Source organism: Odocoileus virginianus, chromosome 8, assembly GCF_023699985.2.
Source record: "Odocoileus virginianus isolate 20LAN1187 ecotype Illinois chromosome 8, Ovbor_1.2, whole genome shotgun sequence".
In the NCBI taxonomy this organism is placed as follows: domain Eukaryota; kingdom Metazoa; phylum Chordata; class Mammalia; order Artiodactyla; family Cervidae; genus Odocoileus; species Odocoileus virginianus.
This window is the reverse complement of record NC_069681.1, coordinates 80,150,381-80,173,617: the sequence shown is the minus strand read 5'-3', so window position 1 is coordinate 80,173,617 and position 23,237 is coordinate 80,150,381. Positions and strand designations below refer to the sequence as shown.

Below are 23,237 nucleotides of genomic sequence, written 5' to 3'. Positions count from 1 at the left end.
CACTGATCAATCCAACAACAACCCTATTATTACTGTCCTCGTTATACAGGTGAGGAAACTGAGGAAAAGAGAAATGAAACAGTTGTCTAAAGCCTCAAAGCCATTAAGTGGCAGAATTAGGATCTGCCAGGCAATCTAGCTAGAGTTCTTGTTCCTAAACTCTACTTATTGCCTCTCATGTAGCTCCCTATATAATATAGTTTATTCTTACTTAATTTTACAGAAAATGATTTTATCATTCAGATAATCAATAATCACATTTGCTTCTGAAGGGCAGGCCTTATGAATTCTGCCTGAGTCAGAATACTTATTTGCACACAGTAAATGATTAAAGATTTTTGTTCAGTGCAATCACACTGGAAAAATTATTACACTTTCAGCCATATTGAAATTCAATTGCTAACACTTTTCTACCAGCTATGTGACTCTCAATAAGATACTGGCTAACTGATCCATTAGGTCCCTGGAGTACCTATAACAGCACAGCTAAAATCAGCAATAAGCTAGCAAGTTTGATAGGAAGTCCCATAAATTAAAAGAACTAGAGAGTGAAGGGCAGATAACATGGAAAAATTAGTACACAGGCTTCAGCCACAGGCTAAGAAACATTCCATATGTAATAACAGCTCATATTCATGAAGTGCTTCTATGATCCAAGTACTATGTTACATTTTTTAAATGCACATGTCATTTGACCTTCACAACTGTGTGAAGTACGACTTATTCTCATGTTACGAATGGGGATACTGAGGCAAATAGAATGGCTTCAGCTCCCACAAATGTAAGCAGTGACATAGAGAACTTCAACTTACGTGGATCTAATTTTCAAAGGCAAGAAAAAAAGGCAAGAGAAGATGTGCTAAGTTAAAAACTGTCTGTGAGATTAAACCTAAATTGGTTCACTTTCCTGCCTTGCAGGGCTTATGCTACACTTTTTCATGAGTGCCTCAACCTTCTCCCCGCCAAAACCAAAAGTATACACATATGCACATAGGCCTTTCATGCTGTTGTGGAATACTAAACTAGACAACTAAGGAAGACAGAAAATCCAGAGTGGATGAGCAGAGGCTTAAAATGGCTAACCTGTCTAAACTTTATGGCCTGGCTCTGACATTAGCTGAGGCTAGAGAGAAGCTTTTGGGGCTGAGTATCTAGTTCTTCACTGAATTTCAGAGTTTCATATCCCACGTTAAGTTTCCTCTCAGCAAATGAGGGGAATGAACCAGAAATTGGCTTTTTATTCTTATCATCCATATGTATTTCTTTCTTGCTATTTCTGGGAAAAATCTTCTCTCTTTTATCTTAACAGATCCTTGATAAATTATTGTGTCCTACTTTCTTTTTCCTTATCAAGCTTCTCTCCAATGTATCTACGTACTACAGTTAAGATAACAAGTCTTGTCATCTAAGAAATATATCACATAAATTATTGGTCATATTTTGTACTAAATTAAAGTTTCTGGCCTGAACCTTTAAAACCCAGAATATCAGAACAACCTCTCCTTACACATGCTATTTCTCAAATAGCCATTTCACTTTGTCTACACTAGTACTAATTTAACTTCTTATAGCTTAACTCCTATGCTAAGGAAACAATTTAGATACTGAGTGCAAAAAGAGGAGACATTCAACTTTACCTTTCTTACAACACTAATTGAACATACATACTCTGGTAGAAATGCTTTTAGAATATAGCCTTAAGAATAAAATTGACTTCTATGTATTTAAAAGTTACCTTTGATAGATCCCTGAAGTTTCCTGGAAGAGTCAAATCCAGCTCTTCTGATTCATAGTTTGTTAATACCCATGGAAACACGGGGTATTGGTTCAGATCATTGTATGTCCGTCCTAGTAAAGAAAGAGAGACATGAAAATCTGTATACACTAACTGCTTAGGAAAGTGTTGACCTTCTTTATAATTGATGAGGCAACTATTGCATTGCAGAAGAAAAGTAACTCTTTTGTTTATTGAACTATGTCTTTATTTAATCAAAAGCACTTATAACAACGTGTTTCAAGTGAATTCACTCAATAATAATTTAGAAGTAAGTAATGAGAATTACTTTCTTATAGGATAACTTGAAGTGATTGCTAGCTATCTGTCATAATCAATCTCTCTTCTTCCTGGGCTAGACCATGTTTCTTAGGCTCCCTTATGAGTAGTTATGGCTGTGGGGCTTAAGTTCCAATCAAGAGAATGTGAACACAGTTGGTATCGGCACCTCCAGGCTTGTTCATTGCAGCTTGGCACTTGGATGCTCCATGCCCATCTCTTTGCAGCTGAACATGATGAGGACGCTACTGTCACCTTGGAAGCAGAGCCTTGTAGGCCAGGGTCTCTGAAAGTGATCGTGGCGGAGGTCACCAGCTGGCCTGCCCACTTGCAGATCACGTGATGGTGTTCTATTATACCAAGCACATACCTAAAACTTCTATTGCCAGCACACTGAATACTACATTGTGCTTCTCTTGACAATCAAAGTAGAGAATTTTCAAGTTAATGGAAGTATACTGAAGTCAGTATGGAAAAGCAATGAGGCAGATGTCAAGCATGTTTTTTCTTCACTCCCTTAAGCTCACAAATTTTCTTTTCCTATTATATTGTTTCAGTTTAGCAGAGAGCTGCTGAGTGCTAGCTGGATATTTTTTTCTGTTTGTTTGTTTTTTATTTTTAGACATAATAATTTTTTTCAGGTAGGATACTGAAGCCTGTGCTTAGGGAGAGCACAGCACAGGCTCACCCTGATAAACTGATACTGAAATTACACGTGATCAGATGAAATTCAGAGAAACATGATTAAGCAAACAGGGTCCAAAGACAACTTTTATTGGAAAAGATTGTTTCTTGTAAAAATATGATATGAATTGAACATAGGACTTCCTATATTTCCATTCAAACCCATAAAAAATAGCTATTTCCCTGATATTAGTGATAAGAATTTCATCTTGTATGCCTTGGTGCACACACCATATTAGTATAACAGTAGAACAGATATACACATTCTTATCTATCTTCAAGAACTGACATTAAATGATACCTACTCTTGTAGCAACTGGTCACTGATTGTGAAATAGAAAAAAAAAACACATAATCTGAGGAAGAACTAAATCTGTTAACAATTATAAGCATGAAATCAAATTAATTCACTGAGTAAACATTTTATTGGATGATTGTTTTATCTGTTCTTATGTGAATCTCTGCATTTTACAATAAAAATACCTATTGTTTTAAATGCATAAATTAATGTAGGTGCTTATCATATATGAAGGCAATTGAAAGAAAGCAGAATGTCACTCCCACTTTGCATTTCCTGAAATGAGGTGAGAATAACGTTGGGATTTCCTCTTTGTTCTCTGCGTAGCACTGTTGCAGATGTGTCACAGCTAATATTTGCCTGCTTCTCCACTAGTCCTGTAAACTCCAAAACGTAGGGTCTGAGCTTTAAAAATAAAAAGCAAACTCTGTGTGTTGAACACTCTGTTTGTCTGATGGATATCTGTTGAAGGAATGAATACATACATGATAAAAATGGGATAAAGTGAGACAGATTTTACAACATGAACAAACATAAGCCAAATAAAGAATGGAAACTGCAGGATAGTCCTGTAGGAGGATGAGGACTCTGTAAAGGCACAGAAGTACAAAGAGAGAGAATGGCCCCGTGAGCATGCATGTTAAACCACCAGAAGGGAATACTGGCAGTCAATGAATGTGCTTACTTTACGTTTGCAACTCTATTGTGATGAATAATAGTGACGAGAGTAAGCAAGAATTTGGAACCTTTTAATTAAAGTTTTTCTTTACCAGAATATGGAGATATTCTTCTAAAGCAGCCACTGTAAGATACACAGTGTGGAATTCTAGAATTAAATATTATTACTGAGAGTTCATGTCCATGTTAACCTAGGACCCCTGGTGACTCTCAAGTGTGTTTTCCACGCTTGTACAGACACAGGGAATCTAGCCTGGCTGGGCAGAGCTATCTCTGGGGTTCTAAGGAGTTTCCTGGCATATTTAGTGCTCTGCCATTCTTTCAGTTACCATTCTCCTTAAAAATCTGTAGATTTTAATGAAAGCGAGGTCTTCCAATATATGTGTATTTTTAGAGATTAATTTGACGTTATTTATGTAACTACTTATATAAATAAATGAACAGCTGAAAATTATATATCATATTTTAAGAAAATTTCTGATTACATTTCATAACAAGGAGAAACTGTTAAAATAAAATAAATAAAATGCCAATTTACATTAACTCAGTACTTAAATGTATTGTTCAAGCACAAACAGCATAAAAATAGAGACCATACTTGAAGACACTGTTTTTTTCCAGAAATGATTTTCTAATAAAGACCTAATGCTATTTTTAGAAAAAAAAATTTTTAAAAATAAAGTATATTCTTTACCAAACACACACAAATTGATGGCTGCCAACAGTCACAGCTCACCATAGTTAACCTGTCCTGCATTTTTTGTATTCACTTTTAATAATCTTTGGAAGATTCTTTAAAAATAAATGCTTAGAAAACTTTGGTAAGTTTTTAATTACTAAAGTCATTTTAAATCCAATAAGTACATTAAACTATATAAATAGCTGTTCTGACAGTTACATTAAAATCTTTTTATATAAAAATTTCCACATAAAAGCTTTGCAACATGGACAGCAAATATATATTTTTGATTTTAATTAAAAACTCATGATGTATTTAAAACCCTCATGGATGCAGTTGGTACTCTGGTACTTTCCATTTGTAAGTTTTAGCCACAAATTAGCATTATTATTTTTAATTATTTTACTAAACACCTTTGTGAAATGGAAACAACAACAACAACTGCTGTTTACAAAATTAACCAAAAAAGTGAAATATTTTCAAAGCAATACCTGTTAGGTTCTGGTACATATAGGTATTTATGAATTTTTTTGGATAATTGAAATTTAGTAAATAACCTTGTGCTGTAATTGGTAGGGTTCCTTTCTTTTCCCAGTAGTAATAAGTGAAGAGCTTTTTTTTTTTTTAACTAACTATGCTTATAAAGACTTATCTTGGAGGATGAATATTAAATATCATAAGCTTATGACACTAATCTACTCAAACAATAAAAGTGAAGCACAGTAAATGAGATCTCAGAAACACTAGATATGTTTCTTCATTTTAAAAAAAACTTTTAATTAAACCATCCAATTTAATGTTTTTATATGGCACTTTAGTTTTGAAGGTAAAGTGATCTAGAGACAGCTGACAAAGAAATTATAACTGCAATTCCTTGGTGAAAATGTTAATGACAGCAAAATATTGTTTAATTAGATGATTGCAGCATCTGGATTAACACTCTTTAAGAGCGATGTTCCTGTGCTTGTCTGCTTCTTCACACTTTACAGACATTTTGTCATCTCTAGGTCATTAGGAAAGAATTTTTAATGATTTTTCTAGAAGCAAGCAGTTCAAGTTACATCTAATTAGATGACAATAATAAGCCCAACACATGCAGTAGCTAAATATATACATAATTAACCAGGGAGGGCTTGTACATCACAGAGTAAAAAAGTGGAAAATGCTAAACAGGAGAAAAAGGTTGGGGTTGAGGAAGTTGTGCTGAATTCATTAGCTGATCATATAGAAAACAACTCAGAAAGCTTTTTAAGAAACCTTCCAAACCTAACCAGATCACTTACATGAAGCTATGTTAGCAGTCACAATTTTTTTTTCTTAATGCCAGATTTTAACATCTTGCTCATAGTCTTACCTAATAAAGTACAAAATGAGGCATAGGTTGTATCTTTTGAAGCACAATAAACAGAAATTAGGTCAACTCTGGAAGTTAGAAGTTGAACTCACATTTTTAGTCAAACTCTAAGCATCACTGAAAATCTTCCAAAACTTAATGTTCTTTAAAAATAAAAACAAACAAACAAAACCTGTTGTTTCAAAATAGTTAAATTTTACAACAAGTTCTATGCTAGACTTTCATGTAATTTTAAGATTATGCTTTCTATTTCATGAGATAGGAAAAGTAGAATGTAAACCTTTAGGTGTAGCAGACTCCTAAAGATTACCACACAGAGAAAAATCACCAAAATCTCACTTATGATATTTATGGCTAGACTTAGGACTGATTAAATTTTTAAATTATAATTTTCTATATTTCCATTTTTCTATAGTGAGTAATTGTTAAATTTATAAATATATAAATAAAGGCCATTAAAACATTTATGGGCCTTTAGGTGATTTTTCAAAACAGTATGTTTTCTGAATATTTGATAAGCTTCTTTTACTATGTGAAGTATCTTTATAAAATGTATATATGGTAAACTATATGCAATTGTAAATATATACATATGTCACATGAGGGTCTAAAAATCTACATACTGTACTAATACTAGGACACTGCTGCTGTCTGCTTTAGTTTTATTTTTAAAAGAATCTATAAAGGAGAAAAGACAAATTGTCCAAGTATGAGAGACCTCAAGAAACAGACAGCAAGAAATGAGTCATAAAATGTATTTCACATTTCATGTTAAAGTAATGGAGAAAAATGGTAAATCTGAGAGTGTAAGAATTACTAGAATATTTTTTATAGAACATGTGGATTTATTAAGTCACATTGACCTATATTTTTAAAAACTTGAAGCCAGAAAGGGTTGTTTCATCTTCTCAATTGGTTTCTACTCTGTAACTCTTCTGTTTAATCCAGGAAATATAAAGAATCCCTCATCCAGCGATTCTAGTGCATTCGCATAACAGATTATAAAATCATGCAAACACAGAGTATGAATATTAAATCAGCTCAATTTGATGAGAGTTTATAGAGCAAAACTTTGACTTCATAATCTTATTGGAAAGAAGTGATACAGACATAAAATGTTAAGGGCACGTTACCTTAAGTGCCAATGTGTATAGCACAGGTAGTGCCATAGAAGGTGTGAATGCTATATGAGATTAAGACAATTATTGTAAGGTATCTCTTTTAAGAATACAGGTGTAACATGGTGGTTCTCCAAGTGTGGACTCTGGAGCAGCGGCATCAGGATCACCTGGGGACTTACTAGAAACACAAACTTTAAGCCCCGCCTTAAACCTACTGAATCAGAACCTGTGTTTCAGCAAGCCCTCCAGGTGATTCTGAGAACCACTCCATCCTGGATGTGGGGTTGGTGACTGTGTGGCTCGTGTCGTGGCTGGTGGCACTCCCCGGGAGGTGTTATCATCAGAAGAAAGTCCTCTCACCTAAGGTCCTATGTCCTTCCCAGGAGTCTCCATCCACTGACTGCTAACTGCAGGTAACAAAGGCCTGGCCACCCTGCCTCAGGGGAAGACATCTCTGAGAAGCATCCCAGCTCTTGGTTTCCTGCGGGACCTGCCGAGGCCTTTCCTGTGATTACTCTGGGGCTCAAGTTCTCCTGCTCCGTTCTACTTTCTACACTCCCCTATAGACACTGATCCCAAGGACACTCTCCAATAAACTTCTTGCAAGCACATTTCTGTCTCAGAGTTTGTTTCTCTGGATCTGAGACCCAACTGAACATGTACCAGGGTCTACATTAGAGATAATAATTCAAGGCCCAGATCTAGTGCTAGCATATTCCTATGGACAAAAGTCATGATGGTAAATAAACGTCAGAAGTTCTTTTGATGAAATACAAATTAAAAACGATTGTCTAAGAACCATTACTGTTTTTTTCAGTCTTAGAAGCAGCTAGGGTCAAGGCAGGTGAGGTAACAACTGAGCCGCACCCTGAGTACCCTGAGACGGTACGGTACGGAAGTTGAGTGTTGCTGTACCGCCAAACCGCCTCCATTAGAATCCCGACTTCACTTCCTAGTTCTGTGACTTGGGCAAGCTATTTACTTCTCTGTACCTCATCTCCTCATCGGTGAAACGGGGTTAAGGACCAGGGCTATTGTTAGTATTAAATGAGTAAATACACCTAAAACACAGAACCACTTAGTGGAAACACTAAGGAAGACACTTAATGGAAAACACTTAGAAGGAAACAGAGTTTGCAACATTATAAATGTCTCAGTAAATATTAACTTTTACCATTTTTTCTGAATGCTGCTGTTAATATTAAAGAAGTGTTTAAAAAAGAAATAATAAAACTAAACAAAGAAATAATACAAATATTTTTCCTGACTCTTGATATTAAGAGTAATTAAAGAAATGTTTAAAGAAGACTATGATAAAATATAAGCCAACCATTTGTTGCCTTTGGGTTACCCAGGAAATTAAATATAATCTGTCAATAAGGACACTGATAAATCTAAAGTTTCAATCAATTGACTTAAGTATTTATTGAACAATAACTATATCCCTAAAACTGTGCAATGAAACAACATGATGATTTAGTAGAACTATGTTAGTAAAAGTGGTCCTGGTACAGTTTAACATCTTTATTCTAGGATCCTTTAGAGTCCTGCCTTTAAAGAACTGTGAAAAGTGTTCCATTAAGAAGAGATGGATATATATGATATTCTGCACAATTCAGGAAAATAGGCAGTTCTAGCTGCTTCTTAATCAAGTACTCAATAGTGGCTTTGGTGAAGCTTCTTTATAAAAGCATCACTCAACTCTTTAATGCTGGTTCAGTTCAGTTCAGTTGCATCCAACTCTTTGTGACCCCATGGACTGCAGCATGCCAGGCCTCCCTTTCCATCACCAAACCTCGGAGCTTGCTCAAACCCATGTCCATCAAGTCGGTGATGCCATCCAACCATCTCATCCTCTCTCATCCCCTCTTCCTTCCTTCAATCTTTCCCAGCATCAGGATCTTTTCTAAGAAGTCAGTTCTTCGCATCAGTTGGCCAAAGTATTGGAGTTTTAGCTTTAGCATCAGTCCTTTCAATGAATACTCAGGACTGATTTCCTTTAGGATTTGATCCTTTAGGTTTGATCTCCTTGCAGTCCAAAGGACTATCGAGAATCTTTTCCAACACCACAGTTCAAAAGCATCAATTCTTCAGCTTAACCAATGCTGGTGCTCAATATAAACTGGCTCCTCTACTTAGAACTTCAAGACGACAGCAAAGGAAGAATTTGCAGGAATACATGCAGGGTGAGTACCTCTGCATGTATTTTATAACCTTTTCAGGTTGTCATTCTACTCTTATATGAAGGTTCATTTTATCCACATAATCATCTACCTATGACAAAATCCTTAGAATTCAGTTAAAGCCCATCTTTTCTATGAAGCTTCCCTTGATTAGACTAGGTCATACTAATCTGTCACTTCTCTAAATTTTTATTACAGTTAGTGACACTTGACTGCATGCTTTCTTTTATGTTCTATATGCTTTCATATTGTTTTGATAATTAGATCTTAAATGGTTAGACCAATCACGGTCAAACTTTAAGCATAAGAACCACCTAGAAGGCTCCCTGCAATGCAGAGTGCTGGGCCTCACTTCAAGTTTCTGACTTGGTTTGAGAAGGAATCTGAAAATTTGCGTCTCTAAGTCCTCAGGTGATGCCAATACTGCTGGGCGGGGAAACTACTTTGTAAACCACTAAACTAGAGTATATCACAGTGACTTCTACTTTCTGTAATAATGACACTGTGCATGAAATTATTTACTTCTTCTCCCTGCCATACTTGTTACTACAACTGTAATCCAATTTTTGAGCCCACATTTTCTTTTTTCTTGGAATGACTTCTGCTTTACTTTCTAGTGAATTCTTGTTCCTTTTTCAATTTTTGACGTAAATGTTGCCTATGAGAGAAGCCTATGAAAAGATTACAAGAAACTTTTCCTGTAAGTATATTGCCTTCTGGATTTAAGACTTCAAATGAAAGTGAAAGTTGTGCCCGACTCTGTAACCAGAATACTGGAGTGGGTAGCCGTTCCCTTCTCCAGGGGATCTTCCCAACCCAGGGATTGAACCCAGGTCCCCCACAATGCAGGCGTATTCTTTACCAGCTGAGCCACCGGGGAAGCCTGAGAATGCTGGAGCGGGTAGCCTATCCCTTCTCCAGCTGATCTTCCCGACCCAGGAATCGAACCGGGGTCTCCTGCATTGCAGGTGGATTCTTTAGCTGAGCTACCAGAGAAGCCCAACAGCTTTGTATATTTTCTCATTATAATAATTACGGCTTTTTGCTGGAATTGCTGGTGTACAGGTCTGTTTTCCTGAGCATACCATGACCCCTTCAAAGGCAGAAACCATGCAGTGCTCTCCTCTGCAGGGTTAGTGTGCCAAACACAGCGCAGGCCACATAGCAGACGCGTTCAGTAACTATTAAAACGATGAACAAGTCGATTTCATATCTAGTCCTAGAGGCTCTCCTAATAGCTCTTCCTAACTTTAAGGAATCTGATTTCTGATTCATGTGAAATATAGCTATCAGTTTAATTTTCCCAAAATTTCATATTGCATTACCTTCTACTACAAAACTATACTGACTCCTAGATTCAGGCTCTTTATAGTCTGGCTCTTAACCAACAGCTCCAGTAGTAGCCAAGCTGTGATACTCTTGTCTACTGAACACATAACACACATTCAACTGGCAGAAATTTGTAAAGCTCTGTTCTTTTTTTTTTTCCTCCCCAAACACAGTCTTAAAATTCATCTGGTCTGCTTAGCTCTTGCACCATTCACTATTTACAGCACTTATTCAACACTTAACCATCAGATGTCTTAGAATGCTCCCTTATGTATATTTCATTCACCCGACTAGTTGCAATGCTCTGATTCCTAAACGTAAATGTGAAGTCGCTCAGTTGTGTCCGACTTATCACGACCCCATAGACTGTAGCCCACCAGGCTCCTCTGTCCGTGGGGATTCTCCAGGCAAGAATACTGGAGTGGGTAGCCATTTCCTTCTCCAGGGGATCTTCCTGACCCAGGGATCGAACCTGGGTCTCCCATATTGCAGGGAGAGTCTTCACCCGCTTTATACTTCTTTTTAGTCTATTGTCTACAATAGACAGACTTTAATGTTTAATTATAATCGTATTAAGAAAAATACCCAAATGTTCTTTTAAAAAATGCCTGTGGTCTATACATTTTCTATGTCACCAAATAAAGTAGACCCCAATTATTCAAAAGAAGTTAGGAAGACACTCAAATTCCCCTTACTATCTGTGTGCCCTGGCTCAGAAACCCAAAGATTGTCCCTACCAGAAAGAAAAGCTCTGTCTATACTGCTCAGGGTGAGCTTCCCTGGCGGCTCAGACAGTGAAGAGTCTGCCTGCAGTGCAGGAGACCTGAGTTTGATCCTTGGGTTGGGAAGATTCCTTGGAGAAGGGAATGGCAACCCACCCCAGTATTCTTGTCTGGGAAATTCCACAGACAGAGGTGCCTGGTGGGCTAGAGTCCATGGGGTCACAAAGAGTTGGATACCACTGAGAGACTAACACTTTCACTTCATACTGGTCAGAGAAGCTTTTAGATCAGCTCACGATGTTATCTCTAGCAAGACTGCAATTTTTCTAGAGCCAGACAGAGAAACTGCCAGAAAGCAACAGGCATGAGATAGGTGGTGGTTCCAGGTGGAACTGTGCACCACACTTTGGGAAATGCAGCTGACATGAGTAAAAGGCAGTGAGGAGGGATGGAGACCAGATGTGTCCTTAACACAACCAACCAGCTGACACTCCATCCAGAGGACAGGCAGACAGAATTCCATTTTAGAACAGCAAAACCTTCTAGGAAAAATGCTAGCTCCACTGGAAACTGAACTAGGAGTGAGGCATACCACCATGTCTTCCAGTTTTAATTCCAAAAGCTCCAAAAAGGTACCAGAATCAAGGGGAAAAAGTCATACACTTATCTATGACATATGATAGACCATGAGTCTTGAAAGATCCTTGAAGGATATATAATAGAAAAACCTAACACAGGGAATATGGAAGAATACTGCAGAAGAAAAAAAAGAGAGAACTTTATCCTGAAAAATCAGGTAAAGATCCATGTGAAAAGTGAAAGTCGCTCAGTCGTGTCCGACTCTTTGTGACACCATGGACTGTAGCCCAACAAGGTCCTATGTCCATGGAATTCTCCTGGCAAGAGTACTGGAGTGGATTTCCATTTCCTTCACTAGGAGATCTTCCTGACTCAGGGATCAAACCCGGGTCTCCTGCATTGCAGAAGATTCTTTTGAGCTACCAGGGAAGCCCCAAAGATCCATGTAGCTGAAAACAATATACTGTATTAATGAGAAGATTTTAATAAAAAGTCAAAACCCTTCTTAATATGCAAAAATATATGGACTCCAAAAACAAGTGTTTCATAATAATACAGATTCTGGTAGTAAATTATATTGACAAAGATAAGCAATGAATAAGAAGTAAATTGAGTGAAAGTTCTTACTTTGCATAGGGCTGATTTAAAATGTTGATTCATTTTTTAGTTCAAAGGTAACAGAAATACATTTCAGAGAGTCTTTTAAAAAATGTAAACATATCAGTATCAATTCTCTAGGAGAAGTAGTAACAAAAAGCTTATGTTCTAAATCTCTAAAAAAAGTAGGCAGAAATTTATTTAAATGGCCAAAGAGAAACAAAACAGTGGGGAAAGCAAGAAAATATTACAAGCAATAGTATAAGACAAGATGATATAAGACTAAACATATCAGTTGTTAAAACATATGCAAAGAAATATCAAACATGGCTACTAAAAGATTTAAAGTCCAAGATAAAGTTAAAACTTGAAATTTCACCTATGGGCTAAGACATGAGGTTGGCAGATTTGATATTCTATCCTTTTTCACTTTGGCAATGATACTTATGTTACATCATGCTGTTTACCTAAATATACTAATGAAGATAGGTTCTTTACATTTCAGATGTTTAAGTTCATTCTACTCTCTGTATGTATATAATATGTATTAATTAAATAGTATAACATATTTCCTTTATTTTTGAGTAAGTAAATAGGTTTTTTTAAAGATATATACTTTGTATAGACTATTATGTGAATATATATAAATATGTCATGAAGATATATCTATATAATGGAGATGTGTATATGAAGTATACAATAAAAATTAATATATATAATAAAATAGTTCTTTAGTTGTACCTCTAGCATCCTATTTAGCAAAGGCATCAATACTATAATATGTAGTAAATGATTAAAATGCAAAACCATTTTAAATAACTTTTTATCCCTTTATGTCAACAAATTGAGTTGTTTTGTCTATTTAATACATATCTATATCATCCATATTTAATATAAGCCTATAGCATTCATATTCATACATATGTAATAGATTATAAAAGAGCTATACTACACAGTTATCCTTTTAAGCAGTGATTCAGAGAACAGGGCTCTAGATCCATAGGGGAAAGAATAATCATATACCTATGTACTGCATAGTTATTTAATATCTTATTGTAAAAAAAAAAGTTTTTGTTGAGCCTGATTTACAGAAGCAAACTCTTTGTAATTCAACATGAATAAGGGCTTTGGAGCCTAACTTAAGAAAAAAAGACAGAGGTACTTAAATCTCATAGACATACTCAGCTACTGATGACCACTGATGTAGCAGAAAAATAAAAACACTACCCTCTCTTAATTTACAAGCATGGTATTGTTAAAGTTGATGGCAGTTACTCATCATTCAGAAATGCAATCTGATTTTATATTTTCATTTGAAGATTCTAAGGAAAAAAACACATTGTAACCCAATCATGCCGTGATCCAGGTGACATCTGTACTAGGCAGAATCCTGTTGTTATTCTCCTGTCTAGCTGCTACTGATGAGAATGACAAAGTAGTGAAATTACATTTTCCCATTATTATTTCCAGACACTCTCTGGCAATGGTTTGTTGACTCTAATAAACCTTCAGACAAAGCTGTCAGCAAAGGAAACGGCAGAAGGAGAGTAAGGAAAAGCCCCTTCAACAATAAAATGCAACTAAACCTTAGTGCTAGCTTGTATAGTTTCTGATAGCAGTTTAAGGTGAATGCTTCAATATTTATTCTGATGCTGTATTTGAATTCCAAGGAGAACAATGTATTCCATCAAGTCACATTATCGAGGATTTTGATGAACATAAACATATTATGAGATTAAAGAATGAGATGTCTTACCTGCTATAGTATTAAGAAACATCAAATATTCGAAGTTTGAAATTTCCCTTCTTTGCCAGCGCTGAGTCATGTTGGAAGATTTATAAAGCTGTCGAGGAGTGGCCAGTGATATCCTCCTAGCAATTAAGCAAATTATAACAATTTCTTTAAACTCATAACCTTTAAAAGTCCAATAATAACTAATATATGGATTTGATATAATTCAATGTATGGTTTATCCTTCTTAGATAAATTACAAAATACATTTTAGTTATAGAATTAGCAATATTTGAAAAAAATCCATTAGAGGAGATACATGTATTTACTTAGAATAAAGTAATATGAAAGCACCTATTTGTATAACATTGCTCCAAGTGGATATTTTACAAGTCAATAAGAACAAAAAAGGTTAAACTGTACTCAAAATAAGTCAAAGTAGCTTTTAAACAGCACAGCAAACCTACCCCATGCTAAGATACTAGGTAGATGGTCAGGTAGCAGCTTATAAGCATCTGACTCAAACCTTATGTAATAATGACCCCTCTGAACTTTTTAAGCCTGTCTCCCTACAGAGTGTGCACATGAGCACAGCCTCTAACTACATGATACATAATCCTCTAGAAGGTCAAAAGCAAGCAACTGAGAACTTTGAAAATATAGGAATGTCTTTGAAAATATAGGAATAGAAGGAACATAGGAGTATCTTAAGAGACTAAGTCAGGAGAATTTGTGTAAATTACAAACCTTTGAAGGTGCAATGTATTTCTCTAAAAGCTGACTGATTTTGTCAAAGCATGATAAGGCTGAGTTTCTAAAACAATCACCACTTAACAAAGAAGTTCCCAAACATTTTGAATTTATGCCACCTTTAGCATCTCAGGAATTTTTCCATGGTGTCCCTAGCCCAAGAGAAACATCTAACAGTTCTCTTTATTGAGTAGTTAGGTCTAAATAACTTAACACTTGAGCCATAACAACTTAGTAGCTGTCTGAGAATACAATATTCAAAATCTGAAAGAAAACTAGTATTTCATTTCCTTCTTAAATAACCACAATTACTTACTAAAGGGGTGCAATGTACACCTGCTGGGCACTGCACAGCTTCTTAAACCTGGGAATTATACCTGACACTACCATTTTCATTTCCTGTCCCACATGAATTCTCATGGGGTGCCTCTTCTTTTTTTTAACCACAGCAACCCCTAAAAATTAGTTTCACAAAGCTAAGATGTCGTCAAAAAGAATACAAGAATGCAGTGCCATCAAATGTTGAAGATTAGAACTAAACTGAACTGAGTTTGTGCAGTATTTGATAGATGCTGCTGTATTTCCCTAAAAAACCGTAAAATGCTCTGCAGTAGGCCTGAGAGTTCACTGTGACATCTTAGGGCTCCATGGTGGGAGCTGTGGACCTAAGACTATTTTTATCTCCCATGTTTTATTATCATGTTTACATTCACATGAGATCTTAATAACCATGGCAAGAGCTAAGATATAATTTGCTGTTTAGTTGCTAAGTCATGTCCAACTTTTTGACCCCATGGACTGTAGTCAGCCAAGTTCTTCTGTTCATGGGATTTCCCAGGCAAGAATACTGGAGTGTGTTGCCATTTCCTTCTCCAGGGGATCTTCCCAACCCAGGGACTGAACCTGTGTCTCCTGCATTGGTAAGCGGATTCCTTACCACTAAGCCACCAGAGAAACTCAAGACATAGGGGTTGAAGAAAAGGAAGGAGGAAGGAAGAATGGGAATAAACTCGGTATGTCAAATTAAAATTTGAATTAAGAATTTAAAAAATAATTATGTCTAACTCAATGCTTAAAATGTTAACTTAATATTTTGTAGCAGCCTGGTCACATATTAACATTTTTGGGGCTTTCCTAGTTATATATACTTGAGATAATAGATCCTAAGGATTCCATAAGAACTATATAAGCCTAATTGCAATGGTAAGGGGAATATATATTTCATACTTAACTTAAATACTATATCTTAGTACACTTTTCAATTAACTGGCAATATGATTTTCACAGGGCTACTAAAAGGGCTTCCAGATTTTAAGCCATTCCAGCACCACGATTCAAAAATTTTCTAGGCCAGATACTCTCACTTACACAATTATTTATGCTATGAATTTTAGCCTTGATTCTGGATTTGTCATAGCAACATGCTAAAATATTTTCTGAATTATCAATTAATAAACTATATTGACCCAATTTTTACTTGCCACTATTGTAATTATGTGCTTAGTTCAATTTTCACTGTATTACTATTTTAATCATATTCTTGCTAATCTGACTAAAATTCTAACCAGCATCATGCTTAGTCTGCTAAAAGCAATGTATAGAATAAAGTTGTAAATTTATTTGTCAACATTTTAAACCTAGAGAATTTAAGAAGAAAACTGCTGATATGGAAATAATCCTGAGCACCAAAAACACTCAAAAACCAAGACCAAACAAATTGTGATAAGGATAAATAATGGAACTAATAGGAGAAGGTTATCATGTCATTCTTAGAGTACGCAACTGTGAAGAAAAATACAGGCATACAAAATGAATTTAGAAAATCAGATTACTATTAGCAAGTTCATGGAAAGGACCAGTTTTTCCTCTTTACTGCTCTCTCTTTTCTACTATAAACTCACTGAGAGCAGGAACTATGTTATACATACTGTTATGTCCTTAGCATTTAACAATACTTGAACTAGAGTGGGGTCTAAATAAGTATAAACCAAATGACTTGAGTTATTATCCAAATCTATCCCCCCAAAAAATAATGGCTAAAGAGAGATGAAATTTAAAAAAAAAATAAATAAATTCAATCATAAGAAGAAGCACAATGGTAAGCAGTAAGTCAATAGGGTAATTAAAAATATCCTATAAAGATTTGGACATTTGAATGAGTATAGTTGGTACATATTCGCGCTACACAAAAATGCTTTTACAACTGGGGAATAAGAAGAAGATAAAATTGACTTCTGGAAAAAAATACTAAGTACTATAACAAATGGTGACCATTTAAAATCATTAACTCTATATATGCAATGAGGTATATTCTTAATAAGTAAAGAATCTAACTATACTCAAAATTTATTGATTATAATGACCGTCTGGATAGAAAATAGCAAAACATTAACCAAACAATGACAATCAGCATGGAGTCTAGAAAACGGACAAATTCTTTGTCAGTATTTTTCTATCATTATGCATGGGGTAAGGGAATTGCTCTTTTGACCAATGTGGACTACTTTGATAGATGACACCAAATAGAAATTAAGAGAATGGGTTATGATCTTGGGCAAGACAAGTAACTTATCTAAACCAAAAACTTCCTATTGTAACATGGGGTAAGAACTCCATTAAGGAACTTCCTTGTCCGTCTGGTGGCTAGGGCTCCATGCTGCTGCTTCAAGGGGCAACCATTTTGTCCCTGGTAGAGGAACTTAAGATTCCTCATGCCATATGGTATGGCAAAAAAAAAAAAAGAGAGAAAGAAAAAAATTTTAAAAAGAAATCTATTAAGAATCCACATGGTTTTAAGAATTAAGGGCTGAGTGCCCTTCTGCCACGTGAGGACACATGGACAGGATGACCATCTATGAACCTGGAGTTGGGCCCTCAGCAGACATCAAATCTGCTAGTGATCCTGGACTTTCTATCCTCCAGAATTGCCAGAAATAAATGTCTGCTGTTTATAAGCGAAAAACTAATGCTTATAAACTTGAATACAAAGTATAGTCCCTGGGACTTGGAAAGTGCTCAGCAAATGAGACGTGCATGTAAACTAGACGGATGTTCATTAGGCTCTGCTCAGTTCAGTTCAATCATATCCAACTCTTTGTGACTCCATGGAATGCAGCATGCCAGGCCTCCCCATCCATCACCAACTCCTGGAACTTGCTCAAACTCATGTCCATTGAGTCAGTGATGCCATCCAACCATCTCATCCTCTGTCGTCCCTTTCTCCTCCTGCCTTCAATCTTTCCCAGAATCATGGTCTTTTCTGCTAGCTTTATGGAAATATTCCTTTTGTTCTAAATCTTTGCAATGTGATCTCTTTGGTGGGCTTGCACAAGAAGTGGCCTAAGTGATATGTGAAGTCTATTTTCTGGCAGTATACCTGCCTTTGAGTTTGATCATTTTTGTCTGTTTGCTTCTAAAGCAGTCTCCTTTGGGCTTAGTTTAGGGTATATTCCCTAGAGTTTGATAAACTCTTCTTTAAACTGACAAAACCTGATGTCAAAAAAAACAAAGTAAAGAATGGATCCCTTGGTGATTTTACCAAGATACTCTCAGCTGGAAGGCTTCTATTTGTAGGAGTCAGACATCATCCCTTCCGTTTGACAATTCTCTAAATATAATAGGATCTTACATATCACACACTCTTTGTAGGTGTCTGTGTGTATATTTATTTATCTACTCATCCAGCTACCTACCTCCTTACCTACCTACCATCTATATCTATGTGTGCATGCCCACATGCATGTGTATAGTGTATATGTGTGTTCACAGTCCACAAAGTGCATTCATTTTATGGTCTTAGGACATTTGTTGAAATATCTTTCACAAAACACTGTGCCCATTTTATAGTAGATGAGAACTTAAGTCTTCTTGCTTAATGTTATCTGAGTTCCTACAATCAGATCAGACCCTATCATTGTTACTCAGCCAGTAAGTGGCAGGTCTGAGCCTAGATTCAATGTTCCTCCAACCTCCATCTGCTACCTCCAAGGCTAAATATCACAGGAAATAAACAAAACTGAACTTATGAATATTTTATTGGGAAACAAATAATGAGTTGAGTCTTTGGGGGGAACACAAAGGGGGCAACAAAAAACTATCTTAAGGTAGAATTTCCAAAGTTACTAAACATATGTTTTGTTTCCAGTTTTTCCATCAAGAAGAACAGCATTCCAAAAATCTGAGTCTAAATGTGGCTGAAAGGAAAATTATAAGAAATAAGGAATATAGTAAAAGAATTTCTAGTTGTTTTAAATGATTTCAGGTCCTGACAAGTAGAAGAATACCGAAAGAAATCAGAAAACTCTATTGGTAATCTTTGAAGAATCATGGTCATTGAGAAATATGCCAGGAGGCAGATGGTTATTCTTTAAAAAGAAAAAGTTAGGCCTGTTTGTGAGTTCTTAAATTCAATTCCTGGAAGAATTCTTGACTTGATGATTAAACAATTTGTAGGTACTTGCAAAAGGAAGAAGTGATTACTAAGAGTCAGCTTAGATTAAGAATAAGCCTTGCAAAACTAACTTCATTGTTTTTTTTTTTGCTAGATTAAATGCATTTTTCTTTTGACCTGTATTTTATATAAGTACTTCGTTGTCTACTAATGTCTTAAGTGAATTTTGTTGTTCAAAATAGCAAATACCCTGAGCATGTGCAAGCATGTCTGTGAATTGGTTTTACACTATAAGCTTAATACGAGAATAGAGACTTTGTAATGCAGGGTAACTCTAGGTGAGTAGCACTTAAAAGCACCTTTGCAATTAGGCAGTGTGCTAGGTATTGTAGATTAAAAGATAAATAAGACACAGTTCCTGCCTTTTAAATGTCTGTAGCCTATTTAAGGGGAAGATGGACAAAGATTGGTTTTCCTTTCCATGCATGCAGTGCTCTGGAACAACTCCCAGGCACTTAACGATCCACACGGGAGACACTGTTGCTTGTCTGCCCGAAGCCGACTATTCTCTTTCTTCCTTAACAACAGAAAGTGTATTTTTTTCAGATAGGAGGTGGCAGGGAGTTCAGAGGTATATTTTTCCTTGACTTGTAAGGGATGATTTGGCTTCACGTTCAGTGTTCAGTGGTTATTTTAGGGGCAGGAAGGTGACTCCATTCTGGCCAAAGGGACTGCTAAATGCACTCCCTTCTAAAACACAGAATTTCAGGAAGTCCTTTGTGTCCTTCTCGTCCTTGAACACAGTGGTATGAAGATGCGGTATTCAGAGCAGTAGTGGTTACCTGGGGAATATGAGGCCAACTTAGAGTCCTGACATTACTGACCCTCTGAGCCAATACTGGCAACTCCTTTTTTTATGTTTTAAATTTTTATTTATACATTTATCTATCTTTGGCTATACCGGTCTCCTTTGCTGCTTTTCTCCTGTTGTGTGTGGGGACTACCCTCCAGACGTGGTGTGTGGGCTTCTCCCCGTGGCGGCTTCTCTCGTTGCAGAGCACGGGCTCGAGGCACGCAGACTTCAGCACGGGCTCGAGGCACGCAGACTTCAGCGGCTGCGCACACAGGCTCAGCAGTTACGGCTCACAGGCTTCGGAGCACAGGCTCAGCAGTCAGCGTGCACGGGCTCAGCTGCTCCACGGCGCGTGCGGTCTTCCTGGATCAGGGGTTGAATCTGTGTCTTCTACATTGGCAGGCGGATTCTTCACCACTGAGTCACCAGGACAGCCCCTGGCAACTTCTTTTTAATTCCACCTCTTTCATAAAACAAAACCCCTACAACCAAAACCCTATTGGTTAAGCCACTTTTAGTCATTCAGTTACTCGCAGCCAAAACCAACTAATTGATATTAGTGACACACATAATTACTGACCATGTTTTCTACACAGAGTAGTATCTTTGACTAAGTAAGATTTCAAAATAATGCATTTAAAATACAAAGATGAAAGATTCAGGAAATGATTATAACCACACCATAATGAATGACTATTAATCTCAATAAACCCTAAGAGTTTTATTACTGTAATGAAGAAGTCTTTTTACACAACACTTATAAAAAACTATATGTTATTACACAACAATTAATCACAAACATCATGAGGCTTTTGGCATGTCTTTCATAAGATCTTCAGCAAAATGTCTTAACATGCTTGCTATAAGATGCAATCAACTTTCTAACTTTGTCATTTAAATAAAATTATTCCCTATTCTGTCATTCTTAAAATAGCTATTTTCATACAAAGGACCTGCAGAGGAAGACAACTCCTTGGTATTCAAAATAATTACAATGGCATAACTCTATTCAGATTTTTGTTGTATTGAGATGGAAATATGTTAGCAAACCATAGGTAACGTGTAATATGATATAATTACCTGGCTTGTGGCAAACCATAGCTGGTCCCTACTCCAACCCGAGGCAAGCTATAGACGACTTTTTTTACTGTTGCTTGATCAGGGAAATTAAACATAACTGAAGCTGTGGCAAGAAGAAAAAACATGATTTAGAAAACCACAGGAGAGCTAACCATTAATTTCAGAAATCATTCTTCAAGTGCCTTTCATGATTTATTTGTAAAGGTAATGAATCTTCATGGAAATTAGATTTCCTTGTAAGTTTATCCTAGGATTAACATTTTCAAACAAATACATTCTTTTTTAACTTTTATTTTTGCATTAGCAGCAGCATATCAAAGAAAGAAATACAATGCAAAAAATCAAGTCAGTATCACATCACGTCAATCATTAACATTCAGCAGCACATTTTCTTTCAAAATATTTAAGGAGACTTACTTCGGTTTGCCATAAACACTTCCAAAGCAGTATTTTGTAGAAGATAACGTCTTGAAAATACAGCTCGTATCTCACTGAACATCCATTTTCCATGAAGCCCTTCAGTGTATGCAAGGACCTAAAATAAGCAGTTTGAAGGGAATTGTCAGTCAGTGGAATGTGTGTCTCAGACTCAGTCTGACAATACCTTAGACAGTGCTGTATAAAAATCAGTAAATTAGGGGTTATCTTCCTGAATTCATGATGTATCACAACACTGTCAATCATTTGATTCTGTATATTTACAAATTTCTACCTTTCTAAATTTTTGTTCCTGGCTCATGTAGAAACGAAGGGACAAAGGAACAGACAAGTTGTAAGTTCAAGGCGACCCTCCGACAAAACAGAAAATGTGTTATGCCTTGGTGGTCTTACATACGACTGGTTAGACCAGGTGGCTGGGTATACATGGCTGGTGCTTTTCCGATGTCATTTTTCTTCCTTCTTCCTTGCTTAATGAAAGACCATTTAGTCCTCAAAGTGGTCAACACCAAGCAAGGGTTCATGACTGGTCTGAGCCTGAGGTCAATGAACATTTCTGGTAAAAGGTGAAATAGTAAAATTTTTAGGACTTGCAGGCCCTCTGTCCTTCTCATAACTATTCAACTTTGCCACTGTGATATGAAAGCAGTCCCAGACAATGTGTAAGTAGATGGGCATGACTCTGTTTCAACAAAACTTTATTTGCAACAATGGCCTGAATTTGTTCCGGAGGCCAGAATTTGTCTGACCTTTGATCTAAGATAGTGATGATAAAGTCATTCTTTGCTTTCCCCCAATTCCCTTGCAACTATAAGTAAGGAAATGTGACCCAGAACTGGCTAATGAGAATGAAACCAGTCATTCGGGGATGTTCCAGAAAAGCTGATAAAAGGAGTCATATGTAGCTGGCACACTTCTGTCTCCTCCTTACTTGAATGGAGATGTAACGGCAGAAACTGTAGAAGCAATTGTGTAGCCCTTAGAGGAAGGCCAAGGGAATCCCAGCAAAGGCTGACCCTAATACTAAGTTGCTTAGTATTGCCAATACTAATTCTCAGCAACTATCCATATGTGGACTTTTTGCTTCATGATACAGATAAATTCACATCTGATTATTCTGCTGCAGTCAAATCTGCAATAAACACATTTTTGGAGATAACAGAGAGAGAGAAGGACAGGAAAGTCTGGCATGCTGCAGTCCATGGGGTCACAAAGAGTCAGAATAACAAAATGAGTATAATCTCAGAAACAAGAAGAGATCTTTCCATGAAAGCTATGATGGCACCTTTATACTAAAAGTGGTATGCCAGGAGGATGGGTGATTTTATGTATTTGCGACTGTGCTGCTCAGTATGGTTATCATCTTGAGTTTACACACTTTCATCAGCCTTTTTGGAGAAGGAAATGGCAACCCACTCCAGTATTCTTGCCTGGAGAATCCCACGGGCAAAGGAGCCTGGTGGGCTACAGTCCATGGGGTCGCAAAGAGTCGGACACGACTGAGCAAGTAACACACACACACATATATTATATATTAGACTTTATATATATGAGTGGTGTATATACATACACACATTAATATTTTTATTTTTCTCTTTGAGAACCACGATTTAATGCATATTTGATCAAGTATTCTTTTCCATTAATCATAGTGTCAGTTTATTTTATTGAATACCTTTAGCAGGCAGGTGGCTCACACACATAGAAGTTGCTCTAA

The 23,237-nt window shown here is 36.4% G+C and overlaps 1 protein-coding gene across 7 annotated transcripts in view; it reads right to left on the bottom strand.

Annotated features, from left to right (window-relative positions):
• NBEA (neurobeachin) overlaps nucleotides 1–23,237 on the bottom strand; it is a 642,892-nt gene that overhangs the window by 100,585 nt on the left and 519,070 nt on the right. For all 7 annotated transcript variants that reach the window (XM_070471793.1, XM_070471794.1, XM_070471796.1 and 4 more), the window contains 4 exons: nucleotides 21,500–21,617; nucleotides 21,083–21,185; nucleotides 14,034–14,149; nucleotides 1,736–1,848 (listed from right to left, as the gene is read on the bottom strand). In XM_070471793.1, coding sequence (XP_070327894.1) covers nucleotides 1,736–1,848; nucleotides 14,034–14,149; nucleotides 21,083–21,185; nucleotides 21,500–21,617 — 450 coding nt within the window. The remainder of the gene's footprint in view (nucleotides 1–1,735; nucleotides 1,849–14,033; nucleotides 14,150–21,082; nucleotides 21,186–21,499; nucleotides 21,618–23,237) is intronic.